Genomic DNA, 12,564 nt, shown 5'->3' on the forward strand with positions numbered 1-12,564 from the left:
GACGTATGTATTCCTTTTTGCCTGCTTCATTTACTGCATTTTTATATTTTCTCCTTTCATCAATTAAATTCAATATTTCTTCTGTTACCCAAGGATTTCTATTAGCCCTCATCTTTTTACCTACTTGGTCCTCTGCTGCCTTCACTACTTCATCCCTCAGAGCTACCCATTCTTCTTCTACTGTATTTCTTTCCCCCATTCCTGTCAATTGTTCCCTTATGCTCTCCCTGAAAGTCTCTACCACCTCTCCCACCTTTTTGCAGTTTCTTCAGTTTCAATCTGCAGTTCATATCCAATAGATTGTGGTCAGAATCCACATCTGCCCCTGTAAATGTCTTACAATTTAAAACCTGGTTCCTAAATCTCTGTCTTACCATTATATAATCTATCTGATACCTTTTAGTATCTCCAGGATTCTTCCAGGTATACAACCTTCTTTTATGATTCTTGAACCAAGTGTTAGCTATGATTAAGTTATGCTCTGTGCAAAATTCTACAAGGCGGCTTCCTCTTTCATTTCTTCCCCCCAATCCATATTCACCTACTATGTTTCCTTCTCTCCCTTTTCCTACTGACGAATTCCAGTCACCCATGACTATTAAATTTTCGTCTCCCTTCACTACCTGAATAATTTCTTTTATCTCGTCATACATTTCATCAATTTCTTCATCATCTGCAGAGCTAGTTGGCATATAAACCTGTACTACTGTAGTAGGCATGGGCTTTGTGTCTATCTTGTCCACAATAATGCGTTCACTATGCTGTTTGTAGTAGCTAACCCGCACTCCTATTTTTTTATTCATTATTAAACCTACTCCTGCATTACCCCTATTTGATTTTGTATTTATAACCCTGTAATCACCTGACCAAAAGTCTTGTTCCTCCTGCCACCGAACTTCACTAATTCCCACTATATCTATATATAACAGGGTTTGATATTATTTTTTTAATTTTCTCTGTAATAATTCTAAGCTTCTAGGCAGCCACTAATGTTTCGAGATGCATGTAAGGACAGTGGTGATAAGTTTAAGTTTTTAATTAAAAATATTTATGAATGTCCTAATGTTTTTCCCAGTATAATTCTGTTAGATTTCTTTTGTATCCCTAAAAATTTCGGTGTTGCAGGAAAATTACTCCAGAATATGATTCCATATTTTATGTTTGAATGTAAATGTGCACAGTATGCACTCACAATTGCCTGTTCATTGGTGCACCTCCCAGGATCATTAAGGCATAAAAGCTTTTATTCAGATGTGGTACTGGATTGTCTTAGGGACAATACAAGTAACATGAAGAGCAATGGTAATCATTTACCAAGTAGTTGATGTGTTGGATGGTTGATAGGCACATAAACAGTACTCAAATTTTTTCTCAGCTTTTGGATAATGTTCTTCTTCTGAGTCAAAAACCAAAAGAAACATACTTGGCATAATAAGAGAGGAAAATGGATTATTAGTACCAGACAATATTTGGTAATATGAGAAATTAAAAAAGGGAAAAAAGTTTTGCAGGTGAACCTAAGTGAGTGGAAGTACACCTAAAACAAGGGGAGATTTAAGATGGGACAAAATAGTGGTACTGAAGAGAAAAAAGAAAAGAAGATACAAGGAATAGAAATGATAGAAGAAGAAATAAAATGAGACTAGAATAAATTATCATTAACTACAGCCTGGTGGCGACGAGAGTGAAGTACATATTATGTAACAAGTTCTTGTCTGCAAGCATCAGAGGTACTGATACTGAGAGGAGCAATCTCCAGTTAGCATATTCAGCAGAACAAGCATCCCTTATCATATGCTGAAGAGTGTGATTTGGGTGTTCTGTGTTGCAAAGTATATACACTGTCTGATCAAAAGTATCCAGACACCTATTAGTGGAAATTAATACAGGATGCATCCATGATGGCTTTAACTGTACTAGGGACACTTTCAATAAAGTGTCTAAATATCTGTGGGAAAGCAGCAGTTCTTTGTCACCTGAAAGTTTTATGTTGGGAAGACAGGACTCTGTGCAAAACAGTCCATTTCAGTAATGTTATTGTCCAGAAATCAAGCTTTAGAGATGCTGCTTCAACAAACTGCATTGTCATGCTGATACAAACAATCATTGCCTCCAAACTGTTCCTCTACTCTATGCAGGACACAATGCTGTATAATGTGTTCATATCCTTCTAGATTTATCTTTTTCTTAAATGAAAGAAGGGGACTACACCCTAACTGTCAAAGACACCCCCATATTGTAACACCATCTCCTTTGTAGTATACTGTTGGTACTACACATGATGGCAGGGAACATCCTTCAGGCATTTGTCAAACCTCAACTGCCCATCAGATTGCTTCTATATCTACTTTACTCCAAATTGCCAATTTCCAGTCATCCACTGTCCAGTTGCATTGGTCTTTACACCATCTCATATTTCACTTAGCATTGATTATAGAAATGTGTGGATTATGAGGAGTTGCTTGACATATTGCATCTGCATCTTCATTACTCAAAATCATCACTTTTTAGTTGCCTACTCTGCAGCTGCATTGACCTTCACACCATCTCAAGTGTGGCTTAACCTTGACTATGAAAATTTGTGACTTACGAGGAGCTGCTTGACCCTCGTACCCCAATCTTTTCAACTCCCTGTGCACAGTCATTGTGCTAGCTGAACTGCTGGTAATACTTTGAACTCATGAGTGATTCCTTCCACTGAGTTCAGGCAATTTTTTTTTTGCAACCACCCTCCACAACTTATGAAGGTCACTGCCCATCAGTACATTTGGGCAGCCTTTCATTGGTTTAGCTGTCATTGTTTTTTAAAGTTTACACTTTACATTCACGTAACCAACAGTTGACTTGGGCAGCTTGAGGAGGATTGAAATGCCCATAATGGATTTTTTGCTCTGCTGTAACAGCTTCTCTCCTGATGAAGTAATACACCCCACCTCATTTCATACTTGTGGATCCACCTCTCATGGCAGCTAGTCATCAGTCTGCATGACATAGCGGTGTGCCAAATTTTTTACTTTTTTTCAGATGATGTACTCTGCATGTCCAGTCATCATTACGGATAGCTTAACAGACCCACATAAAATACAGTACAGTAGCTGCACAACAAACTTCAGCACTTATACTTTGACACCAGCCATCTTTTCCACATGAATGTTTCATTTGTTTAGTGACTTTAAAAGTGCCAGCTTTAAAATCCAAAGGAAGTAACACACAACAGTGATACACTATTTTTTTAATTACACACAAATTCATTTCATTCATTTAAAATGTAATGGAACATTAAAATGTTCAATGCAAAGAGATCTCTGGCACTAGCTATGGGTCATAAACTGTGCATTTTGAGAAAAAGCATGTTACCAATGTCAATTCACAAACCTCCTACTAACTGCATTGAATGGTACTTCATGCTCAGGCAATAGGTGGCTGTGGTGGGTTGAACTGAGTGATGGACAACCAATGTGCATGAAAGTTTAAAATCTGTACTTTCAGCAGGTTATAACTGCATACTGTCATAATTATGATGAAATTTTCAACCTGGATCAATTTATGGGGCTGATGTCTTGCAAATGTGCATTTATCTTCTTCAGATATGATAGGTGACCAAACACAATGTCATTGGGAATAGAAATGCCATTCCAACAAATTCTCTTTCCTCCACTTGTATGATTTAATGACCTGGAAACATATGTCCATCTACAATTTGTTGAATATCTCAGTAGTCTATTCATTCTCTCACTTTTGTTCACTTGGTGATTAATCTTAGTAATCTTCAACTAATGGTTCAACATTTGTTTTTTCACCTTCTATGGCATGGCAAGGTTTAGCCATTATTGCAAGACCTCTGTGACCATGAGGCTCTGAATTATTGTGTGTATACATTTTTATTCTGGTACTGTGAGTTTTTTTCCATTCCTGTAAATTTTTGAAGTGGGTGATGTCTTCACGTTTGTGCTTATGTTGGCTCGTTTTAGTTTAGCATTGACTGGTGTTGTGATGATATGTTACTGATATTTGCCCCTCTCAGATCTAAGGGGAAGTTAAGAGAGATTTGTTTAACAGTAAAAAATGTTCTTATAGTTTCCTAATACTTTCCATTAGATTAAATGATACAATACCAATGGCTGATTATTGTCCAATGCTTTATTTTCAGGCAGCTCTCTCGCTTGTAAAACCTTCACACATCTCATGTGATATGTATAGTTACACTGTTTGAATGACACATACTACTGTTCATAACTTCATCAGGAGCTTATATAAACTCAGTACCGTACTGTTCAAGGAGGAGGACAATTCATTGAGAATCTCCTTTCTCACGCCTACCCTCCTCAGCCACTCAGTAGCTGGGTGATTCAATAGTTTTTCCTTAAAGAGAGAGAGAGAGATAGAAGGATTATTTTCACCTTTGTATCCTCTTAATCTCATTATATTTTTGCTGTGTATCTGTTATAAATGTAATGTTCCTGTTTAAATAATAGATTTATCAGTAGTAATATGAACCCATCAAAGTACTATAGAATGCTAAAATTATATTTATTAGTACATGTGGTAGACATTTTCAATATAAAATCATAGATTACTTTCAAAAAGTAAAAACTGTGTATAAAAATTGTTATTTTAAGAATCCCAAAGTGAGTTTACCAAAATGAAATGTTACTGCAGTTTGTTTGGTTCATTTTCAAATGGAACCAAGCACTCATTTGCTAAATCACTATGTGGGAAATGTTAGCGACATAAATCCTTGATACAAAGCAGTTGTTAAGGTTGTTAACATATGTCCAAGAAACTACCAGCCACATAAAATTGCATTGAGTAGGAGCTTAACTGCAAATTCCACCTTGAACAGTGGAAAGTCCAAGATAGAATAACAACAGTAGTAAAACTTTCACATTACTGCTTCACTATCAGCTCAGTTCTATGGAAATTTGAAGCTCTTTTGATTTACCATGAGTGTAAACTTTTGATATGAGGGAGGTGAGACATATGAAAATAAACTGGTAGAAGAAAGATGTTCAACACATGAGGAGACAATGATTGAATCTTCTAATTTCTTGTTCAAAAAAACTGGGGCAGTTTCATCTAATGGTTTCTCCTGATATATTGTGCTATGTCCCCTTTTATTTTTTAGTTTTTTTGCAGTGCTGCCTCATCCCAGTGATATTGGCAATTACTTCCCTTTGTAATCTGTTATTTTTGTCTTATTGTATGGTTGGAAAGATTGTGTATTGAGCAGTTTAACCTTTAATTGATGGACAAATATTAATTAAAGTGTACAAAAGAGAAGACTATTTCAGATGTTGCAGTAGGTATAACTTCCATACTAACCAATTCCAACTAATTACAACAGAATTTTTATGCTTGTGACAGACATTTAAGTAAGAAATGCTGATATTCTTCTGAAAATAAAGCAGGTGGGTCATGTTGGGAAGAGAGGGATGAGAGAAGATTCTAGTTCTGATGGCTGCTGTGTGTATACTGTTGAAACAATTCTGAAATTGAGTAGTGAGTAGTTACAGATGGGTAACTTAAAAAAGTTATGTTATTGAAGCTTCCTCAATCTTAAAAATATCAGTGATTCCCGAATCTTTTCATTCTTCTGATACCTTTCACAATTTTTGAGGGATCCAGCTGATTAGTAACAGAGATATGAGATAATTATCTGCTGCTCTGCGAGAATGCATATTGTAAGTTTTCAAATAAAAAAAGAGATTGAGGAAAATGTTCTGAAGAATGAAATCTTAAAATTCATGATAACATGACTTCCATTTTTCAGAGCAGTTTTGCAGGTATAGCTTTTTTTAAAGTAATCTCACCATGTATGAAATCTACTGGAAAAAGTTTCTTTTGTTGACAATAAGTAATCAGCAGATATGCATTCTTCCCTTACTTTAAAGAAATATGAACTGTATTAAATAGAAAACAACAGTTTCCCATTTTTTGAAATGTGTCTAGATCACTGAAAGACAGAATGTTGTAGGATATATACAACTTACATAATAAATTTCAGAGGGCCTTACTTCTCACAATGTTGCCACATTTATAAAGTATTTACAGTGGTAAAATATGCAAAAACTGAATACTGGTCACTGTCTTAGGTATTACAGTCAAATTACATTTCTAACATAGCATAACACACATTTTACTATAAAACTTAAGATTTGATTCTACTAATATTTACAATATTAACAAATTGTAATCTAATCTTTCTTATATTTTGCAAAGTGTAGCATCTGTGTTCTCATCTCTTAAAAATTTCTGCAGTGTATAAACAATTTAAATTTTATTCACTTTTATCACAAGTCTTTGCAGGATATGTTAGAGTGTTATTGGAATTCTCTATTAGAAATTTAATGATGTCTTTTTTTGTATTCATATATTGCCTTATCTATTCCTGTTTTAATATTCTCACAGGACATATCATGCATCTTGCCTCTATCTCTTAACTTTCACAGAAAATGTTTCACCTTCTTCTCCAAATATTGTTTTATCTGGTTATTTTGCTCATACATTTCCCAGAAGTGTTATCATAAATGTCAGATTCCAATGACTGTCTTAATAAGAGAATTTTTATTGATACCAGCATATACTTTGAAGCATGGCTTCATCATCAGGGGTTCAGCTTATACTGACTTTCAAAGTGTAGTTAAAGTGAATATAATACAGAAAAACTTATGGAAATAGTGTTCAGATGTACAAAAATGTGTACTGGTTATAAACTGAAGGTTGATTTGAGCATCATAATGCTCTGCCAAGGATGACTTTATTCATGTGGTATGCTCTCAACTTTTTCTAATCTATGAATTAACATACATGGATAACTGTAAGGTGACTATATTTTAATATTGAATCTAAATCATGATACTGTTCATCATTTATAATATACAGAAATCATAGTCAGACATGAAACTGAGACTAAATTACAAAGGAAATCATAAGACCATATGTAGATGAAATACTGGGCCTTTAGGCTTGCAGTCTGATACTGTCCAAGTTGCAGATAGAACATGCACTAATTATGAAATGTAGCTATGCATACAAACATCATTTCTTCTCATATATCATTTTAAATTTGCTTTATTCTCCCATATAAACACACATATTTAATATTCTAACATCACAACCTTCATTAATTAAATGAAGCCCTTTCGATGAAACTATTCTTTAAACATACATCGTTGGCTGATGAAAATATTGGTAGCTTATAGACTTTGTCTTTTGACATATTATGAAATTTCCCATAAATGTTTGCAAGTGTTGATATCCTGCTATCAGATGTCTATTTCCTGAAGGATATTGGAATAGCAGTTCACAAATAAATAAATTTGTATGATATTTTTTCAGGGGGCATAGAGCAACCAAAAGTGACTTCCGTAATTGGACTGTTTCGACGAGAAAGTGCTGGTTCAGTTCACCAGGAATCAAGGGCAAGTTCAGAATCTTCACTTCGAGAATCCCCACCACCAACTTCCAACACTGTGCTCCTTATAGAGGAGCCAGTATCTCTCCCAGGACCAGGAAGACGTCCACCCACTGCAAGAAGAGGCTCAATGCTGGAATTAGGATCATCTGTAAATCCGATTCCAGAAGAAGATAATATCAGTTCTCCTCTGGACATTGCAGGTGGCAATGGAAGATGGCCGACTGTGCGTCCTCCTCCACCACGGCTTGCTGTTCTTGCCACATCTTCTTCCTCTTCTTCTTCCTCCTCTTCACTTGAGTCTAGTGCTGATGAAGAGGAAAAGGCAGTTGTTGCGCGGACGCACAAATAGTTAAGGCTTCCCCGCTCACATGAAGGAGCAAACCTGACGAATATTCGCTACAGGTATCTTCGTAAATTTGAAAGGTTGTAGACCACAGTATTTTTTCCGAACTGTCTATTAGACAGTCAGTCTGACATTAAGGTGAAATTTTTGGGACACCGTGTAATACAGTGTTATTTAAGATGAAATGCATGTTGATCAAAGAGTGAGTTTCATTAAGTTATGGTGCCTTTTATTTTTCTCCCAAAGTGTATTTTTTGCCTGCAGAATTTTCTTTTCTTCTTCAGACATTAATGCGTGATATTTAATGCATCTTGCAGTGACATTAAAAAGGAGTGTGTTAAAAAAACTGGTAGCTGGAAAAGAAATGGTAATACACACTTTTATAAGTTATTTCTTGCCTTAATGAACAGCACAAAATGTAAACAAGAGTAATTGTTGCTGTCTTGAAATGCAACAGAAGTGGTTACTGAGGAGTGCAGAAGTACTTATTATAAAATATTAATCGCACATTCTAATTACATGTACTACTTAAGAGTGATTCTCAATCCATATTATTGTTGATTACACCTCATTACTATATTTTTGCTCATTTTATGGTGAAAATCAAAACATTTTGAGAAATGAATATGTATTTTCTAAGATGAAATGCAGTCAGCTGATTAGTTTTATTGGCTGGTTAAAAGCAACATTAGAATTAATAAACTTATGTGCCTATCTAGTGCTAACCATGTTGGTTGTTGTGTCAACGAATCTATTTTAGGATGAGGACAATACAAAATGATGGTTACCTTGTAAAACAAAACAAAAAAACAAAAAACAAAAAAACTTTCTCTGTGATGAAGAAAGGCTGGTTTGTACAGAAAAAGATTAGTATTGTAACTTTGCTAAGAGGAGTACAAGGTGTAAGGTATATTTTTGAAGGTGCTGTGTTTGAGTATGAACTGATAAAGAAGTTGATTAAAAATAAGATCTGATAAAGGGTATGAAATGATTTTTACTAGGTGGAGATAGGTTCTCATTTTAGAGTGTATGTAATTATTTTAAATAGACCATGGTGCTAATACTATTTTATTGTTATCACATAGGTAAAAAGTTTATTTTCATAGATCAGATATCCATAATGAAATATGGTTGAGTTAGTAAAATAACAGAAATGTTGTAAGTTGTAATGGGATGGAAAATTCCATACTGAATGATAAAAATTTGTTTTCATGTCATTATGCTTTCATCTGTCACATCTGTGTAAAACTTTCTGAACACATATATCATTTTATGCACAAAAATAACTTCTTGACAAATGTTTAAGATTGTTTATTTTGTAATATCTTTATGTTTTGCTCATCTGTCATTCTTGTAACAGCTGTGCAACACATGAGAACGGATATTACAACCTCTTACCTCCTTGACCACAGATAGTCTAAGCTTTGTGAAAGAATTTATAGATGTTTCTTCATAATTTCTTTTAAAAATATAATTTTAGCAGTTCTATGCTAATGCCATAACCTCCAGCCATATCATATCTTTGCCATCAAAAGTATTCTACCACATCCATTTCAAGCGGAATGTAAGTCTACTCACTTTAAAAAACTTGAATGTATGAGCAGAGATTGCTCCATTACCATAGTATGCTTAAATTTTTCATATGGAATTAGTATAGTTTTTCACATTATCACATCACAACTTGTTACCAGCTACTTACTTTTCAAGCACAGTTGTTCCTAACTAAATCTCAGCAGTATTAGTTTCCTCTATAATAGTACATCTGTTAGTAGGTTATTTTCTGACAAAAACAGAATGAATGATCTAATGGCAGTTGTACCTGACAGCAGAGGTGAAATTAAAATTATATCTTATTTGTCAAACATGTTCTTAAATGTTTTTTCAGATGCAGAAATATTTCCGACTACTGATGTCTTTGACATTAAAATCAGACTATGTATAATTAAACTCTATGCAAATATGCATTTCATTAGTGGTGAGAGAATATGATTCATTTTTATTTCTCAATAACACTTTATCATTTTCTGAACTGCTATAGGTATATTTTGGTAGGATGCCAGACTCATCTAAAGTGTATGTGCTTATAATTTTCAAAGAAGTTTTTCTTTTTTAGCTATCTTCTTTTCTTTGTGTGTTAAATATATATTACAAATAATGGGTGGACATGACTTCCACAAATTTTGATATAATCACTAATAAATGAAGGTTGTACTGAAATACAAACATAAAAGGCAATGTGAAAATTAAACTTAAGAATCAGAAATTTTCAGATCTGTAAAAGAATTATATTCAGTGAAAACATTCATTCTCTTATGCAAATGACTGCCATTTTTTCTGTAGGATTTGCCTAATTCAGTCCATGCACTGCATTTATATTTTATTCCATGTTTCTTTGTTTATGTATCATCCCATGTTCTTTCTGCTTGGGATAGTAAAAATGTTGTTCAGTGATATTTCTGCCAGTACTTAAAATTTCCTTTCATCGTATATCCTTTGTGCTTGGGGTAATGACAATATTTTTAATGATATTTTGACCAGTACTTAAAATTTCAGTAAAGTTATCATTAGTATGTATTCTATACTCTCTCATCAAGTTTGTGTAACTTGTATATATTTACCTCTTTTGGACAAGGATTCTAAATATTTTCTGTGTAAACTGCTGGTCAGTAGACACAATACTGCCTAACTACTGTATTTATTAAAAAATACATTGAGCATCACTATTAATATTCAGGGCTACAAAAATAATGATCTATTTCTCAACTTTAATAAAGTTCTCAGATGCTTGGGTATACCATGTAGATGGGAAGCATAGAAATTTGTACTGAAGGCTTAAGCAGTGCTGACTGTCTATGAGGGCTTTTTACTTTGGTGATAAAACCATCTCACTAGTGCCTTGTTCGATTACAGCATTTTAAGGCTGTAATCTCAGCAGTGTGTTAGATGCACTATTTATTTATGTAATGTGTAATGTGAATTATGAATTTGTTATAAATGAAGGATATTGAAGTGTGTGAATGGAGATGAGATTAAAGTATAAATACATAAATTTTATCCTTTTGTTTTTACACATGCAGTGCGTTTCACACTTCCAATTATAAACCTGGTACCTAATACTGACATAATGAATATCATTATCTCTTTATTTTAACTTCTTTTGTACCTGCTACCACTGTAAACTGTTAAATATATGTTTCCATCTGGTAGAAAAACAACTATTCTCCTACAGCTGACTGAAGTATGGTACATAGTCTTAACTAGGTTTTAAGAGCTCACTCATACACAAACAACTACAAAGCCACCCAAACACTCACCTGCAGTCACACTAACACTCTTACATCTTAATAACAAAGCCTTTGTAGAACCCATTTTCATGAAAAAAATTTGAATGTCAATCGGAAATCTAATTATCTTAATGTGATATAAATGCATCTGTTTGTAAGTGCCTGCAACCAGTTACACAATCATATTGACTTACTACTTCAGCTAAAGCTGAGAAGAAGTAAGCTTTATCTCTCTCTCTCCCTCTCTCTCTCTCTCTCTCACTGCGCATGTGTGTGTGTGGGGAGGGGGGGGGGGCACATGCGCACACTCTTTGCACACTCTTTACACACTACACGTCTTTCATCTACAAGTGAGCTACACACTCTTTACACACTACCCGTCATTCATCTGCAAGGGAACTGTTGCCTCTTTGCACTCCCTGACTTTATCTTTTTCTCATTACATGCACTGGTGTAGCTCCTACTGAAGCTTCAAATTGGTGACCACTTCATTACAATAAAGATACAAGAACTGTCTACCAATTCTGTCAGTATTGATGGAACTGTGGGAAATACATTCCTCACAATATTGCTACACTTGAGCCCAACTTGTGCCATGTGTTGGCACATGCATGACTGATCTGCAGAACAAAATAATGGACACAGAAATGTTCTTTTGATTCCTTATTGGAACTGGACTGCTACTTATAACATATATACCTGTATCAGAATAATGAAGTGATTGTCAGCAAAGTGCAGTTGAGCATAGAAGTAGGCAATGTTATTGGTTTGCCATTGTGTGCGCACCCACTATGACTGTAGCAGCAACAGCTGCATAGTTCCTTACTATACTACCTACTCACACTGCCTTTTAATGTGTGGTACTAAATTTGCTTTACAGTATCGTTATATCCTTGTGGCTTAACAGATACATTCCCATGTATAAAATGATACCGCATTCCTATTATTTGTATATCTCAATAAAAGCATCAGGTAGCACATTGTCTCTTACAATAATCAGAATGAATCACGTAAGTTGTCATATTTGATATGAAAGGGGTGCTAAAAAGGATCTGAATAGTTCATGTAAATACAATAACTAAAAACATTAAAAAACTACAAACTGCTTGAGTATTTACCAATCAGTGTAGTGTGCATGCAAAGTGTCATACTTGTGCAAAGAAGTATATCTTGTAATGAGATGAGATTTTTTGTGCAACTGCAGTACATCCCATTCAGTCAGAAATGTGAAATAAAAACACAAAAATAAAGACGAATTAAGGCAAAGATAAAAGCCTCTTAGTTCAGAATCGCTTTCTTCCTCAAAACTGTCATTATCTGAGCTCTGGTCCAAGGATGAGCCACAGGAATTGCCCAAGAATATAATTATATTTTCTATATTAGTATCAACACTCTATTCTCTATTCCACACTTCTTTAATGAACATTTCTGTGTGGCATACAATATTTCTCCTCTTCTACTACTGCTTCGTCTAACAGTCTTTGAATTTCTGACAAAGTGAAGCTTTTGTTATTTGTTGA

At 34.5% G+C, this 12,564-nt stretch overlaps 1 protein-coding gene across 1 annotated transcript in view; it reads left to right on the forward strand.

Annotated features, from left to right (window-relative positions):
- The window catches only part of LOC126252497 (probable Na(+)/H(+) antiporter nhx-9), a 665,019-nt gene extending 654,210 nt beyond the window's left edge, over positions 1–10,809 (forward strand). Inside the window, exon 15 of the mRNA XM_049953392.1 lies at positions 7,339–10,809. Within this exon, the coding sequence (XP_049809349.1) occupies positions 7,339–7,766 (428 nt within the window). The 3' untranslated portion in view covers positions 7,767–10,809. The remainder of the gene's footprint in view (positions 1–7,338) is intronic.
- Positions 10,810–12,564: the final 1,755 nt, after the last annotated feature.

The sequence above is a fragment of the Schistocerca nitens genome, chromosome 4 (assembly GCF_023898315.1).
Source record: "Schistocerca nitens isolate TAMUIC-IGC-003100 chromosome 4, iqSchNite1.1, whole genome shotgun sequence".
NCBI classification, from domain to species: Eukaryota; Metazoa; Arthropoda; class Insecta; order Orthoptera; family Acrididae; genus Schistocerca; species Schistocerca nitens.